The sequence below is a fragment of the Oncorhynchus nerka genome, linkage group LG20, assembly GCF_034236695.1.
Source record: "Oncorhynchus nerka isolate Pitt River linkage group LG20, Oner_Uvic_2.0, whole genome shotgun sequence".
Classification (NCBI taxonomy): Eukaryota; Metazoa; Chordata; class Actinopteri; order Salmoniformes; family Salmonidae; genus Oncorhynchus; species Oncorhynchus nerka.
Window position 1 is genome coordinate 54246563 of NC_088415.1, and position 19428 is coordinate 54265990.

At 46.5% G+C, this 19428-nt stretch overlaps 2 protein-coding genes across 2 annotated transcripts; one reads left to right on the top strand and one right to left on the bottom strand.

Moving 5' to 3' along the window:
* The first annotated feature begins 3230 nt into the window (after positions 1-3230).
* LOC115102775 (AP-1 complex subunit gamma-1-like) lies at positions 3231-14999 on the top strand. Its single transcript, XM_029623057.2, has 22 exons — positions 3231-3435; positions 3948-4153; positions 4246-4370; positions 6402-6543; positions 6795-6891; positions 7114-7190; positions 7414-7509; positions 8800-8880; positions 9713-9811; positions 9970-10025; positions 10810-10923; positions 11036-11176; positions 11459-11513; positions 11746-11868; positions 12011-12100; positions 12222-12349; positions 12541-12645; positions 12831-12975; positions 13122-13266; positions 13485-13639; positions 13816-13914; positions 13988-14999. Exons 2-22 carry the CDS (start codon positions 3953-3955, stop codon positions 14084-14086), a joined length of 2373 nt encoding a protein of 790 aa, XP_029478917.2. The 5' UTR covers positions 3231-3435; positions 3948-3952; the 3' UTR covers positions 14087-14999.
* A 123-nt stretch (positions 15000-15122) lies between these two features.
* LOC115102776 (NEDD8-like) lies at positions 15123-18713 on the bottom strand. Its single transcript, XM_029623058.2, has 4 exons — positions 18559-18713; positions 18211-18258; positions 17978-18060; positions 15123-15386 (listed from the first exon to the last, which is right to left on the bottom strand). The coding sequence occupies exons 1-4, from the start codon at positions 18574-18576 to the stop codon at positions 15269-15271; spliced, it is 267 nt and encodes an 88-aa protein (XP_029478918.2). The 5' UTR covers positions 18577-18713; the 3' UTR covers positions 15123-15268.
* Positions 18714-19428: the final 715 nt, after the last annotated feature.

The following is a 19428-nucleotide window of genomic DNA, read 5'->3' on the forward strand; positions in this document are numbered from 1 at the left end:
GTGGTATTAAAATGTCTACCACAAGACACCAAAGACATTGTAATTCCCTAAATGTTTTGGTTTTACTGTATTTATTTTGTTATCACCCCTTTTCATTGGCTTATGTTATGGTTATACATGAGTGTAATATATTTTATGGAGTCTTCTTCAACATACTGTATTGTAGAGGGCAGGTGTATGGGAAAACTCCTGAATGATCACATTGTTTTATGTGATGATAAAGCCACTTTAAAGTTCTCTCTCCCACAACTTGTCATTATGCATTGATGTTCAATAATTTATTTTTCACTCTTGCAAAAGAACTAGCATGACCCACTAGCCCTTGATCATGACGCTCAGTTCCATTACATTACACATAAGAGTCATTGGACGAAGGATTCTTCTGGAGGGGGAGTTTTGTTAAGATCCCCGACGCTCAGTCTGAACATTAATATGCATCACTTGCGGTATGGTTTTGGAAGCACAAGGATGTATCTCTTTCATATCAGCGAGAAATAATCATACAAAAAGGGTTAAATTGATACACCTTGTTAGGGTTCCCACACGGCCCTATATCCATGTTACAGCGCTTGTTTACGGAAAATGGAAGACGAGGTCGACCTCGTCTAGTAGCTATTCAGCATGCTCAGAACACCTGTGTGTAAACTTAACTCGGGAAGTGTAGCAGAAGTTTCGTTGGATGGAAGCACCCATTGATGTATGGATCTGTGCAAAACTGCATCTCGCTGATGAACGATAATGCCATGTTTCAAAAGCTGTAGCGCAAGAGATGATTATTTGACCTTGACGTTATAACTCCGCGTCGGAATTATAGTTCACATAAGGCAGTCGCGGATGACGTTAATGTCTGAGAACTGTAGTGAGAAGTCAGAATGCTGCCTAGTTTTCGAGAGCGAGCATGACCCATGCACTGAATGTAATAATGAAAATAATTGATTAATAATCATGTATTTTTGTTTGGTTGTACACATTTAGCATTGATTGGCATTTTTGGTATTACAGTGGTGCTGAGCTCTAGCTATTTCCTGACACTTACTTTCGAATTTCATTACCCTCTTGTATTCTACAATATCAATACAAACCTGCACTGAAACACACAGTCATTTAAAATAGAAGTAATCCCTCACTGTGAACTGCCACTGAAACTCACATGCTTTGTTACCCAGTTTGCAATGCAACAACAAACAGGCAGCTCGCTCCATGACAATATTACCTCTCGATGTGAAAATGAACATGCCCAATCACACAGCCTCCTTGTGATGCTGGGAAACCCCATACTGATAGTTTAGTTCACATTAGAATCCTCCCACAAACACAATGACCTCTGCTCCATTTATGTGGTCACATATATGCTCCAGAGGACATTTCTTAACTTTCCATATGATATTCACAGGGCCGGCCTGCTCATTAGGCAGGAGTAGGTTCCCGCCTGTTGCTAAACTGACCAAGATGATTAACGAGGGCAGCATTTTCTGAGCTAAACTGACCAAGATGCACCTCCCAACAACACATAAAACCTCTCATAATTGTGCCCCAAAACAATTACAATTTCTCTCAACCAGTGGCATATGGGCTTTTTAGGTGAGCACTGATGCCACCCTGTAATAAGCAGTGCCCACTTGGTCAAAGGCAGATGAGCAAAATATTGTGCTTGTCCATTCCCAGTGCTCCTCTCCAGGGTGATGTTGGAGAGTCCCAAAAATAATCTATCAAAAAGCATGTCGCAGATATAGCCAGGGTAAAACATTCACAATAGTTATAGCAAAATGTCAAGAACTTCAGGCCATTACATCACCTTTTATCATTACTGCATGTCAGAGTCATGAAAAATGAGCGAATGGACTTGAAAATGGGTGGTATAGACTACTCTCCAATGCGATGTGGTTCTACGAGAACAGTCCAATTTTGCAAAAGGCAGAGATGAATGGCCGACACTGAAATGCGCCAGTGGATTGCATAAATTCTGACCTGAAACATCAGCCAAATTTGGCATTTTGTGTAACAGATGTCTTTTTCCATTCACCTCATATGTTGCAAGTGGATGGATGTACGACTAGGCCCACATGGATCCTATTGAATTAATAGGGATTGTGTATGTAAATGTTGGTGCATGCGCTTGGTTCCGTACTGGGAAGAAATTAATTCTACATTCCCCACTGGGTGTACCATATGGTAGAAAGAGTATGTGGCCTTTTTGTAGCCTACAGGCTGGAGATAAAATGTATGACAATAATGACACTTTTTACATCGTGCATGTTTCTCAGATCAAATAGCCGAACTTAAATGGCGCCCAATCAAATAAAAAAATGTGCTGACATGTTAGCAAACAACGTATCCTAAAGAGGCTGCTCCCAACTGCTGTCCAGGAGTTTCACCCTGTGGGGTAAATTGTCATGATCAGTGGGTTCAAGTTTGTATCTGTCCATTTTTTTATGAGCTGATCATGGTCAAAAAGGAAAAATCTTCTGATTTCCCACTGTGTACACATTGCAAATAGGTTCAGGATAACTCCTGATAAAGTTGGGTAGCTGATATGCAGAGCTTAAATAGCCAAATTGAATAGTCACAGGAATCAGGACTAATAGAGCCAACCGCTTGTTTTTCAGGCGACACTGTAGACTACACCTCAGTAAGCATGGCCCGACGCCGACGTCTTTATTTGGTCCTGTCCAGACTTGCCTTGATTTCCACATCCACAGATGTTTGTTTGTTGTTGTCCCGTCCGAACCAATCATAGAAGGCATTTCTTCTGTCTTGCCTAGGGCTGCAGAACAGTCAGGACAGGCCCTAGATAATCAGCACCACTTTCATGTTATCACACTATGCAATATATGATGTGTCACCACTGTTTTGAAACAACATGATGTCATCGAGCTCTTGGCCCACACCACATAAATGTGTTTATTGAATATTCTGACATGTCTGCAGTGGCAGGGAAGCAGACGGGAAAAGTCCGTGCTTGCATGCTTTTAAACTTTTTTTAAAAATCACAAAATCATCTCACTGCTCTTGCACACGCTGAAATATATATACACACGGCACACACATTTTCTGTATGAAAATAATTGTAAAGGAGACTGACCATTTACCTTCACTTCTCTATCTGACCATGCACCATCAGTAACTGCACCCCCACCTCATCCATCTTCCACCTGTTGTCAAGGACACCGACCTCCACGTAGATCGCCTACAGTTTTCCTAAGGGGCGGAGTTCAAGCCTAGTCAGAGATCAGATGGCGGAAGTGATGCTGCCATTATGGTTTCACATGAAGCTCGGGGACCGTACAGTTAGGCGTCCATCCAAGATAGCCGCCGAGTAGTTTTAGTTGCCCATTCATTTCTGAGGGAAGAGTTTAATTAATGTTGACAACATCGCTGTTAATTGAGCACAGAAACGGCTTGGTTTTTTTCTAGGGGCGTTTTCACTTTCTGAAGGTAAGCGAATAGCATCGAGCTCCCATGTAATCCGAGGTTATCGAGCATTAATTGGCTAAATAAATGCATAGTTGACATCGCTTTGGTAGGGTTTACCCTAAACATGTTGTAAAAGTAGATCGCCTAATGAACTGCATTTCAAGGCAATTGCTGCGGTGTGTTGTGGCTAGCAATGCTAGGTGAATTCATTCGATACATTGTATCAAGATAATATTGACGTCACGGCTGCCTGTATCTTGTAAGGTTTATGGTTGTTTCGTGTTTCACATTTCATTGTAATTTATTAACAACCCCTGCACTTCAGGAGTATTATCTCTCTATTCAAATGACTGTACAGTAAATGTTAATGATTTTACAGGTGCTCATGAATAACTTATTAGTTGTTTTACCTGCTTTGTTGTCCTACGTGCACCGATAGTCAATGCATTTTCTTATTCAGGTTAGTATGTCTGTTGAACATCTCTAATTCTGCAACCTCCCTCTTTCTGTCCCACACAAACACATACACACAGGAGCCATGTCTCCGTCTGTGCGCCTGCAGGAGATGATCAGGGTGATCAGAGGAGCCCGTACACAGGGAGAGGAGCGTGGTGTGATCCAGAGGGAGTGTGCTGCAATCCGGGCGCAGTTCAGACAGGCTGACAATGGGACGCGCTCTCACAATCTGGCAAAGCTGCTGTATGTGCACATGCTGGGTTACCCCGCCCACTTCGGTCAGGTAATGAAAAGTGTCTCTTAAGATGTCTGTAGTGTTGGTATATTTACTATATTTGTATCCCAACAACTCCCCAACTCCCTCTCTGATCTCAGATGGAGTGTGTGCGTCTGATTGCCAGCCCTCGGTACAATGAGAAGCGTGTTGGGTACCTGGGTGCCATGATGCTTCTAGACGAGAAGCAGGATGCTAGCCTTCTCATCACTAACTCCATCAAGAAGTAAGGACAGTTTTATCAGCAATTTTACCATGAAATTGGAAGTATGAAAATTTGAAGTGATTACTGCATTGTTGGGAAAGAGCTAGCAAGAAAGGCATTTCACTGTACTTGTGAACGTGAAAACAAATCTTGAAACTTGTATAAGACAGACAGACGTAACTATGACAATCAGAGAGACATGACTGAAAAAGTCAGACGGAACGAACGCTGAGACGGGCAGACGGAACGAACGCTGAGACGGGCGGACGGAACGAACGCTGAGACGGGCGGACGGAACGAACGCTGAGACGGGCGGACGGAACGGACGCTGGGACGGGCGGACGGAACGGACGCTGGGACGGGCGGACGGAACGGACGCTGGGACGGGCGGACGGAACGGACGCTGGGACGGGCGGACGGAACGGACGCTGGGACGGGCGGACGGAACGGACGCTGGGACGGGCGGGGGCGGACGCTGGGACGCTGGGACGGGCGGGCGCTGGGGACGGGCGGGCGGGCGGGACGCTGAGTCGGTCGGGCGGGACGCTGAGTCGGTCGGGCGGTCGGGCGGGCGGGACGCTGAGTCGGGCGGACGGGACGCTAACATAGTCAGACAGACGGACGGAATGCTGACACGGATAGAAGGACGGAACGCTGAGACAAACGGACGGAACGCTGAGACAGACGGACGGAACGCTAACATAGTCAGACAGACGGACGGAGCGCTGAGACGGTCGGAAGGACGGAGCGCTGAGACGGTCGGAAGGACGGAACGCTGAGACGGTCGGAAGGACGGAACGCTGAGACGGTCGGAAGGACGGAACGCTGAGACGGTCGGAAGGACGGAACGCTGAGACGGTCGGAAGGACGGAACGCTGAGACGGATAGACGGACGGAACGCTGACACGGACGGAACGCTGACACGGTCGGACAGACGGACGGAGCGCTGACACGGTCGGACAGACGGACGGAGCGCTGAGACGGTCGGAAGGACGGAACGCTGAGACGGTCGGAAGGACGGAACGCTGAGACGGTCGGAAGGACGGAACGCTGAGACGGTCGGAAGGACGGAACGCTGAGACGGTCGGAAGGACTGAACGCTGAGACGGATAGACTGACGGAACGCTGAGACGGATAGACTGACGGAACGCTGAGACGGATAGACTGACGGAACGCTGAGACGGATAGACTGACGGAACGCTGAGACGGATAGACTGACGGAACGCTGAGACGGATAGACTGACGGAACGCTGAGACGGTCGGCCGGACGGACGGAACGCTGAGACGGTCGGACGGACGGAACGGTCGGACGGAACGCTGAGACGGTCGGACGGAACGCTGAGTCGGACGGACGGAACGCTGAGTCGGACGGACGGAACGCTGAGTCGGACGGACGGAACGCTGAGTCGGACGGACGGAACGCTGAGACGGTCGGACGGAACGCTGAGACGGCCGGGGACGGAACGCTGAGTCGGACGGGCGGAACGCTGAGACGGTCGGCCGGACGGACGGAACGCTGAGACGGTCGGCCGGACGGACGGAACGCTGAGACGGATGGACGGAACGCTGAGACGGTCGGCCGGACGGACGGAACGCTGAGACGGTCGGCCGGACGGACGGAACGCTGAGACGGACGGACGGAACGCTGAGACGGTCGGCCGGACGGACGGAACGCTGAGACGGTCGGCCGGACGGACGGAACGCTGAGACGGTCGGACGGACGGACGGAACGCTGAGACGGTCGGCCGGACGGACGGAACGCTGAGACGGTCGGCCGGACGGACGGAAAGCTGAGACGGTCGGCCGGTCGGACGGAACGCTGAGACGGTCGGCCGGACCGCTAACATAGTCAGACAGACGGACGGAATGCTGACACAGACGGACAGACGGACGAAACGCTGAGACAGTCAGACAGCATTCTCATACAGTTCCATGATCATGTCTAGTCTGTGTACGATCAATGTTGCCATACATAAACATTGAACTAGTGGTCTAGTAACCTCTACCTGAGCACAAAGCAATTGATGAATTCTCATTAAACCCCCATCTCAGTGACCTGTCCCACAGCAGTCAGTATGTCCAGTCTCTGGCTCTGTGTACTCTGGGCTGTATGGGCTCAGCTGAGATGTGTCGAGACCTGGCCCCAGAGATCGACCGCCTCCTCAGAGCCTCTAACTCCTACATCAAAAAGAAGGTGAGCAGTCTCTGTAGACACACACACACACACACACACAATGCCACTCCTTTCATCACGCCTTCATGGCTGACCTTGGTAATGCAGAAACCCAAACCAATCCATCTTGAGCACTACTGTAAAACACTGCATTGCAACAGACTAAGGGAAACCGTCATGCAGACTGAGCTGAGGGTGAGACGTAAAGTGATGCGCTGACATTGAAGGTTATCTTTGTTATGAAGCTGATCGCGATGGCACTGACATTTCAGGCCGCTCTTTGTGCGGTGCACATTGTGAGGAAAGTACCAGAACTAGGAGAGCTGTTTACCCCTGCATCTCGATCCCTGCTCTCTGAAAAGAACCACGGTGAGTCTGTCGTCATTTGTTTTGCTCTTCTTATATTACCGGCTGTTCACTGTCTGCTCCTTTCTGTCAATCTTCCTGTGCCTAACTGTTTCACAGTCTGTTACGTTTGAGTACAGTATGTAGTCTTGTATTTTGACAGATTAGCCATTACTATGTATGTTTTAGCTTAGTAAACAGTGTCCGTGTGGCAATTATTCCCCTCGTGGTTTGGTCTGATTGCAGGGGTGTTACATGGAGCTGTGGTTCTGATCACTGAGCTGTGTGAGCGCAACCCAGAAACACTAGAGCAGTTTCGCAAGGTAAAATGCACATACACACACTCACACAGCTCATCTCACCCCATTCCAGTACATCCACTCAACTTGAGACATTACATTTCAGCCCCTTGAAAATGATAGATTTGGTTATACGCTGTAACAAATGCCAAATCGATACTTGTGAAAAATGGTACACGGTTGCACATTCTCCCACATCCTTAGATGATGATCTGTGATTTTGACCCCGTGTGTGTGTTTGGTCTAGGCGGTGCCGGAGCTGGTCCAGATAATGAAAGGCCTGGTGATGTCTGGTTACTCTCCAGAACACAACGTGGCTGGTATCAGTGACCCCTTCCTACAGGTCAGTGTTTTAAATCATTTATTTTACCAGGTGAATTGGAGTCACTTTTGTGACTGAACATGCATACACTACATGACCAAATGTATGTGGACACCTGCTCTTCAAACATCTCGTTCCAAAATCATGGGGATTAATATGGAGTTGGTCCCCTCTTTGCTGCTATAACAGCCTCCACTCTTCTGGGAAGGCTTTCCACTAGATGTTGGAACATTGCTGCTGGGACTTGCTTCCATTCAGCCATGAGCATTAGTGAGGTCAGTAACTGATGTTGGTCGATTAGGCCTGGCTCGCAGTCGGCTTTCCAATTCATCCCAAAGGTGTTCAATGGGGTTGAGGTCAGGGCTCTGTGCAGGCCAGTCAAGTTCTTCCACAGCCGATCTCGACAAACCATTTCTGGATGGACCTTGCTTTGTGCACAAGGACATTGTCATGTTGTTACAGGAAAAGGCCTTCCCCAAACTGTTGCCACAAATTTGGAAGCACAGAATCGTCTAGAATGTCATTGTATGCTGTAGTGTTATTATTTCCCTTCACTGGAACTAAGGGGCCGAGTCTGAACTATGAAAAACTTCCCCAAACCATTATTCCTCCTCCACCAAACTTTAGCACCATGTATTTGGGCAGGTAGATTTCTCCTGGCATCCACCAAACCCACATTCGTCCATCGCACTGCCAGATGGTGAAGTGTGATTCATCACTCCCGAGAATGCGTTTCCAGAGTCCAATGGCAGCGAGCTTTACACCACTCCAGCCGACACTTGGCATTGCTGCGCATTGGTGCTCTTAGGATTGTTTGTGGCTGCTCGGCCATGGAAACCCATTTCATGAAGCTCCCGACAAACGGTTATTGTGCTGACATAGTTTCCAGAGGCAGTTTGGGACTCGGTAGGGAGGGTTGCAACCGAGGACAGATGGGTTTTACACGCTAGGCGCTTCAGCACTCGGCGGTCATGTTCTGTGAGCTTGTGTGACCTACCACTTTGCGGCTTAGCTGTTGTTGCTCCTCTATGTTTCCACTTCACAATAACAGCACTTGACCTGGGCAGACATTTGACGAACTGACTTGTTGGAAAGGTGGCATCCTATGACGCTGCCACGTTGAAAGTCACTGAGCTCTTCAGCGAGGCCATTCTACTGCCAATGTTTGTCTATTGGAGATTGCATGGCTGTGTGCTAGATTTTATTCACCTGTCAGCAACCGCTGAAATGGCCGAATCCACTATTTGAAGTGGCACCCACATACTTTTGCGTATATATAGTGTATTTCTCTTTCTGCCTATCCATCTCTAGGTGCGCATTCTTCGGTTGCTGAGGATCCTGGGTCGTAATAACGAAACAGCTAGTGATGCCGTGAATGACCTGCTGGCCCAGGTACAGTAATGAAACCACACACAAGGATTCACACGGCAGGATTTTCACCAGTAAATAGTCTTGCAGGGTTGTTGTTGTTGAAATTATTCTATTTAAGCAATAAAGGCCCGGGGTGGTGTGGTATATCGCCAATATACCACGGCTAAGGGCTGCTCTTATGTACGACGCAACGCGGAGTGCCTAGACACAGCCCTCAGCCGTGGTATGTTGGCCATATACCACAAACCCCAGAGGTGCCTTATTGCTATTATAAACTAATGTAATTAGAGCAGTAAAAAATATAATTATTTTTTCATACCCGTGGTATGCAATCTGATATAGCACCGTCTGTCAGCCAATCAGCATTCAGGGCTCAATCCTCCCAGTTTATGATTCAATATTTATTTTTTTCCTTTCTTTTTTGTTGTTGAATTTTACCCCTTTTTCTCCCCAATTTTGTGGTATCCAATTGTTAGCTACTATCTTGTCTCATCGCTACAACTCCCATACGGGCTCGGGAGAGACGAAGGTTGAAAGTCATGCGTCCTCCGATACACAACCCAACCAAGCCACACTGCTTCTTAACACAGCGCGCATCCAACCCGGAAGCCAGCCGCACCAATGTGTCGGAGGAAACACCGTGTACCTGGAAACCTTGGTTAGCGCGCACTGCGCCCGGGCCCGCCACAGGAGTCGCTGGTGCGCGATGAGACAAGGATATCCCTACCGGCCAACCCCTCCTCTAACCCGGACGACGCTAGGCCAAAATGTGCGTCGCCCCACAGAACTCCCGGTCGCAGCCGGTTAGGACAGAGCCTGGGCGCGAACCCATATATACTGCTTCTTTATACAGGTGGCCACGAACACAGACAGCAGTAAGACCGCAGGCAGTGCTGTGTTGTATGAAACCGTTCTCACGGTCATGGACATCAAATCGGAAAGTGGCTTGAGGGTAAGTGCCGCGTGTGACACCATCATCAAGTCAGTTGTTGTTTGTATGTGTTCACATCGTTTTGAATGTGCTACAGGTGGTAGAGGCCAATGCAGCTAACATGGATGTACATCAGAGGCCGTATGTCTAGGTTGAGTTTTGTTGTGTGTGTGCGACAGGTCCTAGCTGTGAACATCCTGGGGCGATTTCTTCTGAACAACGATAGGAACATCCGGTTAGTGCCCCCCTCCCCCCTCCTTCCCTCTGTCTCTCCCTTTTATCTCATCTGGTCCTGATTTGGTCCTTCTTCATGGTTTCTAACCCATTGCTTAGAAGCTTATTGTTGCTTAGAAGCTCATTGTTGCCCGAGGCAGACAAACCTGTGCGTTCTAATGCATCTAAACACAGTCAGTAATGTCTATTCCTGTGATTGTTGAGCTAGAGGCCTGACAGTGACAGACAGGGTTGTGGGGCTGTCTGTACGCTGTGTGGGCTAACGATCACATATAAGGTTCCTGTTGGGATTGTTCCCGTAGGGGCCTGTCTGTACGCTGTGTGGGCTAACGATCACATATAAGTTTCCTTTTTGTCTGTCTGTTCCTGTTGGGATTGTTCCCGTAGGGGCCTGTCTGGCCCAGCAGGTTATTCTGGTCTTGGTCCCAGGCTTAAAGCGCGTCCTCCCTGTGGCTGGTGGAACGCTGCTAGACTGGATCAGCGCAGATGTGACCGTTCTCTCCGCATGCAGAGTGATCGCAGATCGCTACACCAGATATGCATTTCAAAGACCTTAAACTTAAGAGGAGAGCGGTCAGGCAGCACACAGCTAAAATGTTTTGCAGAAGATGCGTGATTGAGGGAGACCTTGGAAATGATAGTTGCAGAAGGAAAGTTTGTTCCGTGAAATGTGTCCAATGCACCAGTTGTGTTGATATCACAGCCCTTCTACGCGTCCAGAAACACACACAAATGTAACGCGTCTTTTCTCTTTCTATGTGTAAAACCTTTTTGTTCGTGCACAGGTACATCTCAATGACTTCCCTACAGAAGATTATTCAGACGGACCACAATGCAGTGCAGCGTCACAGAGGGACCATAGTGGACTGCCTGAAAGACCAGGATGCTTCTGTCAAACGGTACTGTGTTGATTTCTGAGCGTGCACTGCCAGTTAGCCACAATGGACGGTGGCATATGACTGTAGAGAGTAACAGTATCTAGTTACCATCTTCTTTGTGTTTATCCCTCAGCCGGGCACTGGAGCTTTCTCTGGCCCTGGTGTCAGCCGTCAACATCCGCTCTCTGATGAAAGAGCTGCTCCTCTTCCTCTCCAGCTGTCCCCCAGAGCTCAGAGCACACACCACCTCGGGCATCTTCAACGCTGCAGAGAGGTACTGGGCTGGCCCCGTCACCTGTCTAGGGGGCTTTAAATGTCTCTGTGTATCTGGATGTCTCATTTTGTATCTCTGTCTATGTGAATGTTTCCCTGTCCCTGTGTCAGGTTGTGGTACTGTGTTTCTGTCTTGCTCTCTGTGTCTGTATGTATCTCACTGCCATCGGGCTGTTCTACTCACTAGCCAGTAGCCTGCCCTCGCTGCGTGTCACTGTCTGTGTTTGTGTCTGAGCCGCAGCACTCAACACCACTGAGTCTCTTGTCTCCGTGTCTCTGTCAGGTATGCTCCCTCTCAGCGCTGGCACATTGACACCATCCTGCATGTCCTCACCACGGTAAATACTGACACTCTACTGCACCACAATCACCTGGTGACTGGTTTGAACAAGCGTACGACTTGTTCTAACTATGACCAGCTATTGTAAATAACCCCCAAGATGCATCCCACTTATATCACCCCGCTGTACGTCAAGCTGTCTGGGTGGCCACGCACACATTGCCACTTTTTGCCCCGTCTGGACTAGTCGAGACCTTTCCTGTGTTTGACAGTAGTACCATCTCGTTTAGGCAGGGGGCGACGTGAGGGACGAGACTGTTCCCAACCTGATCCAGCTCATCACCACAGCGACAGAACTCCACTGCTACACGGTCCACAAGCTGTACAGAGCCCTGATTACAGACATCTCAGTGGTATGGCTTTAGTGTGAATGTGTTTGTGTGCCACGCTCTGTCGAAATGGGATTTGTGTTATCAGTCCGGAAGACCTCAATGCCCTGGTTCACCTCTATTCTCAGCTGTGGAACTGTGCAACATTGTTGGTTTGTGTGTGCAGCAATCCCTGGTACAGGTGGCATGCTGGTGTATTGGGGAGTATGGAGACCTGCTTCTGAGAGGCGAGTGTGAGGAGACAGAACCTGTTCAGGTACATGAGGGAGGATGCTGTGGTCGTTTTAACAGCGGCATGGTTAATACCCATTGACGATACAATATTAACTGTCATAAAACCGAGACGGTTCTTGTTGTGTCCTCTGTCCTGCCATTAGGTGGCAGAGGATGACGTCCTGGACGCCTTGGAAACGGTTCTACAGTCGCATATGTCGTCGCCGGCAACCAGGGGCTTCGCTCTCACAGCGACAATGAAACTCAGCACACGCATAACACACAACGTGGAGTAAGCATCATTATCTCGCACCCCTCAGAACACAGCTTCAACCGCTAGACAGCAGCCACTGAAAACTGCATATGTCAGTTTTGCCCACTGCGTGGGGGTCTTGGGACTTGTGACTCTCATTGCTGACGTAGAGAATACTAAAATAGCTCTTGTTTGCTGCTGCTTTTCCTCTCCTCGGCCCTGTCCGGCAGTCGCATTAGGAGCATCGTCAGCATCTACGGCAGCTGCATCGACGTGGAACTCCAGCAGAGGGCAGTGGAATACAACGCTCTGTTTAAGAAATACGACCACATGAGGTAGTCCATATGCATATGCATACAGTGTATTGTCAGTGATAGCCAATGATGTATACATATATTGTTATATCTATGAATACAACGCTGAGGGGAAATGGCAGCCCCTCGGTGACTCAATTATGGTCTTCGTCATGGTAGCCACTTTTGCTTTGCCCATTACACTGCTAAGAGAGCTGTGTTCGCAGGGCTGCCGTTTTGGAGAGAATGCCAGTGATTGACAAGAGCTCACCAGGACATACCAATGGAGAATCAGCAGGGGGGTCTATCAAAGAGATGGAGCCAACCAAACGGACACAGGAAGTAGTATTACCCCAGGAACCTGCTAACCAGGTAAGGGATGAAAATGACTGCAATAAACTTTGGTAGTTCAGCTATCTGGATATGAAGTATAGACTTGACGTATAGTGTCCTTTCTCAAGCGAAACCTCTCAAAAGTAACTCAATTTTGAATATTTCCCTCATTTTCCCTTGTCAAGGTGTGTGATCTGTTGGACCTGCTAGGTGGTTCTGGGGAGCCTCCCCAGCCCAGCCCCGCCCTGTCCACCACAGCGCTAGGCCCTGTTAGCAGCACGGCTGGGGGAGACTTACTGGACCTGCTGGGAGGCCTGGACGTCACACCTGGTGAGACACGGAGCTGCTGAGTGAGAGTGGACGAGAAACAGAGATGGGGCTTTTCAGAGAGATGGACAAAGCCATCAGAAATACATTATGAAGATGTACTTGAATGAACACATGCGAAAGATGCACCACATCTTCATAATGTATTTAGTTGATGGTCTGTTTTGTGGTGCTGAATTTCATGGGCCCCCGGTGTGACCGATGTTTCTTTGTTTCCATAGTGCCACCTAGTGTTATAGTGTATGAGAAGAACGGCGTGACACTGAAACTACAGACTGACAGACAGACAGACACGGGCATGACCATTACCCTTACTGCCACCAACTCTACTGACAGGGAGATCACCAGCCTCACCCTGCAAGCAGCAGTACCCAAGGTCTGTCCGTCTGTCTTTGGGTCCGCCTGTCAGGCTACCTTACTTACCTTATTTGGTATTCCAAACTTGTACGTTATGAGTAGACCCCTCTAGACCATGTGACCAGACCAGGAAAAACCCTGGGCCCTAATTATAGGCTATTCATGACCTTTGTCTCTCACTCCCATCCGCCTCAGAGTGTCCAGTTACAGATGAAGGCTCCGAGTGGTGACGTCATCCCCGCACATGGCTTAGGTCAGGTGACCCAGACTGTGCTCCTCAACAACCCCAACAAGGTGGGTCTTCGTTCAGTCAGTCCGTGGTTGCCACACTCACAATGAGCTAAACATTCACTTCCTTCCCAACCAGGTGAGTCTGAAAATGAGGGTGCGTGTGTGCTACACCAGCCAGGACTTTGTCTGCCAGGACACGGTGCAGATCGACTCATTTCCCAGCCCCGCCTGTTAATGACATCTGAAATCAACCTGTCCATCAACACTTACATCAGACCATGGAAGGATCGACAACCGACCAGGCCCAGGAGTGGGGATCCATTCTACCTGACAGCTGCCTGTCAATCATACACAGAGGGTATCCTCTGTCAATCAACCATTCTACAGTACAACCTGATGTTTTTCCAAATGACTCTTCTTTATTTTTCTAAATAAAGAACTGTGTAAAATGTCCCCCTACAGTTGGCAGGGATTTATGTAGATAAACTCTTGATACTGTCACCCTAAAAGCCATCGTCACCGTGACCTTTTCAGCTTCTGATTGGACTACTGGTATTACATTTCCCATAGCATAACCAACAGTATCTTTGGTGTGTATTTGGTGTCACATCAACCAACAATAGTAATATGCAGCTGTCTGCCTGGCCCCGTGGGACTTGTCCAATCAGAAGATAAATCTATCCTGAGAACTGTGCAACCGAGACTGTCCCCCTGAAAGGCGTCTTGTCGGGATAGTCGTTTAAGAGAGTCCCTTGAAGTCTTGACCCGTGCAACCGCGACAACTTTTCTTTCACTCCAGGACTTACTTACCTACTGTTGTGGCTCACTGTTACAGTTCCCTCTCGTCAATCTGAGCCGTGTGATTTAGCATCCACTAACACTAAGCCTTATCCATACGTAAAGGTACATGCCTTCCATTGGTGTACTCTCCTCCTCCCTACCTCTATTTACCAACTGCTCCTCTCTTCCCCTGTGCCTGTCACTCAGAACCCCTTTTGGAGCTGAGGTATTATCACCTATGTGTATATAGACTTTATTTTGAGGTGGGAGTTGCTGTTTTATCTGTTAACGACGTGTAGTACCGGGAAAGAGAATTCAGTTTGTGTGCATTGCCTTTGACATTTGTAATTAAAGGTTATCAAATTGAATTGTGAATGCATTATGTTCAGACTTCATAACTGCCTATATGGAAAGTTGTTTTTACACAAGGCACTGCTAAAATGACACACTCGTGCAATAGCAGCCATGCATGTACTTCGAAAGGAAAACAGTACATTTCACCTTTTATTCACAAGCCAAAAAAAACTCAGTGTCCCACTTGCTTAAATTCCAACAGTGGTTACAAAAACAGAGGAATTACAGCCGTCCACATTGCTGCTCTGTGTTGCAACATGGTGTGACGATGACAAACTGCCCACTAGGAGATGAGGTGTATGCTGGACCAGTGGCAGACTAGCCCCCCTCTTAGCGCCAGGACCAGATGCAGCACTGAGCCTCCCTGGATCTTGTAGTCCGCAGCTGTCTTCTCATCGTTCCTGAGAGAGATGGGATTAAGTCAGAGCAGATAAAACAAGTGTTGCATCCAAGATGTAATGCTGCCACTTGATTAACACTAGAACCACCCTAAACCAACAGTGTTTGATATTGTAAATAAAATAAATCAGCCCCCCCCTAGCTATGTCCTGCTCCTTCCCTGACATTTTCCTGTTGTATTTTACATTACTCATGTCTGTTTTTATCACAAACATCCATTTCTTTCCACACGTATTCCCAACTTAACCTGCCAAGACAATGCTCTGTAAGACATTGGTACCCAGCCAGGTGCTGAAACGTGTCACTCTCCTGACTAAATTAACAATGAATGGACAATAACTGTGCACTTCACAACTGAATTTAAATTGACTGTGCTCCTTGCGGGTATATCATTCTTTCACATTTTACTGTAAAAAAGAAGCTGTTACAGTACTGATTTATTTACTAGAACGGAAAACATGCTACGTGTTGCAGGAGGGCCTTTAGAATAATGCCAAACATATCCTTGAATATCCAAGTTGTTGAGCCAAGGGACTCAAACGATGCCAGCCTGAATGAATGGGTGATAATTGCAGTCCCTTCACAATCTAATTTAAAATAGGCCTAACTAAATGATAAGGAGGGTGAACAGGTTGATTTAATTTAGAACAACAGTGTAATGATGAGTTTGTGTTATGCCTATTTAATCAGCGTTGGCTCTCATGTTAATAATTTGACCGCGTGCTTTGCTGGTTGATACGGGACTGTTTTATTTACTATAACTATTATTAAATCATATTTATTGTAAGGGCAACTAAAACATGCTACGTGTTGCATTAGGCCTTTAGAATAATGCAAAACACATCCTTGACTCTATCCAAGATGATGAGCGAGGGGAAAGAAACGATGCCAGTCAGCCTACGCAGCCGGCCCATCGAAACTACACCTAAACTAATTTCACACAGCCTATAGACACGATTAAATTGACAGTCTGAGTGACAATATTATCAGTTGTCGAATTGCACATGAAGAGACAAGAGATTTTGTAATTGACAGATGCAAGGAAAGAAGCATTACTTCATCAAATCATCACATGCAGGTAAAACGATTTGATTTCTATATAGTATCAGAAAGATCATATTGTGCAGTTTCTATGACGCTTACATTTGTCAAATAACTCCAAATTCAAGAGGTGCAGCTCTATTTCCAAATTTCACTTTTTAAAAGAATATCTGTTGTCCATGCACTCAGCACATGCCCACTCGGAGGCAGCATTTCTCTGGCTACTAAGACAAGATTAGTAACATAATAAACTTAAAATATGGTATTCTGTTTAAGTTTAAATACCTTTTCTTATTTCCACAATGTTTCTGTAGACCTGCCAAAACTAAATTATAAAAGGACTTATTTGTGATGGACTTGAACTAGTGTTTTTAGTTTTGACAAACTAATGAAAATGCTATTATGCTCTTTGAAATAATTGTTTAGTATTCTAATGTTAGCTAAGACCTTTATAAACACAACCAAATGATTATTCTTCAGATTGCATATATTAAATGTATTTCTTAGACTGTTATAATGCTGATGGTTCATTGGCTGGAAGTGTCAAATTGTCTTTAGGCCTACGTTTTTCACGAGGACGTCGTAGAATCATTTAAAACATATCCATGACTAACAAATAACTATTGATGTTATATTTACACATGGATATTGAGGCTTTGACTAAGAAGTTGGAGCTCTTCTCTGTCTGCATCAAAAAGGACAACACACAGGTCTTTCCATCATTTTAAGATTTTTGTGTGTGCAAATGCTTACGGACAATGTCAAATGTGATATAGTGAAGCACCTGAGTGAGTTGTGTGAGCAATTACGCAGGTACTTTCCCAAAACGGATGACACAAACAACTGGATTCGTTATCCATTTCATGCCCTGCCTCCAGTCCACTTACTGACATCTGAACAAGAGAGCCTCGTCGAAATTGCAACAAGCGGTTCTGTGGAAATTGAATATAATCAGAAGCCACTCCAAGATTTCTGGATTGGGCTGCGCTCAGAGTATCCTGCCTTGGCAATCACCCTGTTCAGACACCGATGCCCTTTGCAACCACGTACCTATGTCAGAGTGGATTCTCGACCCTCACTAGCATGAAAACTAAATACAGGCACAGACTGTGTGTGGAAAATGATTTAAGACTAAGACTCTCTCCAATACAACATTGCAGAGTTATGTGCATCCTTTCAAGCACACCCTTCTCATTAATAACCTGTGGTGAGTTATTCACAATTTTTTATGAACAAAAGGTTTTATATGCTCTTTGTCACTTCCCACGAGCCAGATTGTGACAAAAACTCACACTCATTCTTATGTTTAATAAATGTATCGTATAGTGTGTGTGTCAGGCTTACAATGCTGGCAATAAACAACATTTGAGAGTGCGCTGACCCTGGTGCTAGAGGGGGTACGCAGCTGGAGGTTGAATGTTTGAAGGGGTACGGGACTATCAAAAGTTTGGGAACAACTGCTCTACTTATAGGCAGAAAGGCCAGGCGCTTCTGGTGTTAAAGGGAGCAGATGTTTCATGACAAGATTGTGATGGGAGGGTTTATCACTTACATCTGTTTTCCACTGTAGATTAGTCTTTGTTGTTGAGGTGGAATCCCCTCTTTCTCCTCCACCCTTTCTTTAATTCTCTCCACCTTCATACGTACAAGAGAGGATATAGGCACATCACTACTGGACATGACTCTCCAATGTATTACTGACATGAGCAACTTGATCCTTATATTACACATAGAAATAAAATGCATTAGATTAAAATCAACCTTCAGAGTAATGATGTTTCATACCTTGTCTGTGGGCTCAATGTCGATCTCTATTTCTTTGCCAGTGAGAGTCTGAAACAGAAAAAGTACGTTAACTAGTTAACTAACGTTATGTTAGGTAGCTAGCTAGTTAGCTAGCTAGCATGGCTGTTGTTACATTGTAGCTATACGTGGATGACGGTTCAAAACCTGTAATGTCCACTATATAACTAGCGCTGTTCAGATCAATACATTTCTCAAATATATGTATAAATAACATGTAAATTACGTCTAATATTACAATCCAACTAACGTTAGCTCGACGATGGTGAAATACGACCATACAGTCTGTAAATTAGAGGGCACGGCCACAAATTAAATGGCTGGTCTTACCTTAACCTTGATCAGCATTTTGACTTTAAATACGTTATCAATCAATTTAAGATTAAATATCTAATCCACAAGTATAGTGTTGTGGTATTGTTGTCAAACTGAGCAAACCTTCGGATTAAACTTTGCTTCCTGTGTGAGTCACTGTTTTGTCCGTTGTCCATCTACCGTATTTTGTGAGACATAGGTTCCGCTTTGCAAATAATTACTTTATGGGAAAATACTGTATGTGACTGTTACAAAGTTAACTTTAAAAAACGTTGTGCATGGGGGCATTGTCATGTTGTTACAGGAAAGGGCCTTCCCCAAACTATTGCCACAATTCATCACTCCAGAGAACCCGTTTCCACTGCTCCAGAGTCCAATTGCGGTGAACTTTACACCACTGGCATTGCGCATGGTGATCTTAGGCTTGTGTGTGGCTGCTCGACCTTGGAAACCCATTTCATGGAGCTCCCGACTAACCTTTCTTGTGCTGACGTTACTTCCAGAGGCAGTTTGGAACTCGGTAGTGAGTGTTGCAACCGAGGACAGGGGCCCCCCCTCCACCAAGCAGGCAAACATTTTTTGTGGCCCCATCTTGATGTCGGAGAGAAATATTTACGTTTTAAAGGGAATTTGCAATTCTACTAATTTTGCCATGGGGCGGAGAGATAATTTTGCAGTTTTATAACAAATTTCAAGCAATTCTACTCATTTTGACATGGGGCAGGGAGAAACATTTTCAGTTTTAAAGCACATTTCTGCAGTTCTACACAGTTTGCCATGCGGCGGAGAGAACATTTAGAAATTCTATAACACATTTCATGCAATTCTCCTAATTTTGCCATAGGGTGGAGAGAATTTTTTGCAGTTTTAAAAAATGTTTTCATG

Bases quoted from the DNA above. Each gene is read 5' to 3' on its own strand.
- LOC115102775 (XM_029623057.2), top strand. From the start codon at position 3,953: ATGTCTCCGTCTGTGCGCCTGCAGGAGATGATCAGGGTGATCAGAGGA. The intron at 7,191-7,413 runs GTAAAATGCACA...TGTTTGGTCTAG, and splicing joins CACTAGAGCAGTTTCGCAAG to GCGGTGCCGGAGCTGGTCCA. The intron at 7,510-8,799 runs GTCAGTGTTTTA...ATCCATCTCTAG, and splicing joins TCAGTGACCCCTTCCTACAG to GTGCGCATTCTTCGGTTGCT.
- LOC115102776 (XM_029623058.2), bottom strand. The intron at 18,061-18,210 runs GTATGAAACATC...GTACGTATGAAG, and splicing joins ACATTGAGCCCACAGACAAG to GTGGAGAGAATTAAAGAAAG. The intron at 15,387-17,977 runs GTAAGTGATAAA...CATCTCTCTCAG, and splicing joins ATCTACAGTGGAAAACAGAT to GAACGATGAGAAGACAGCTG.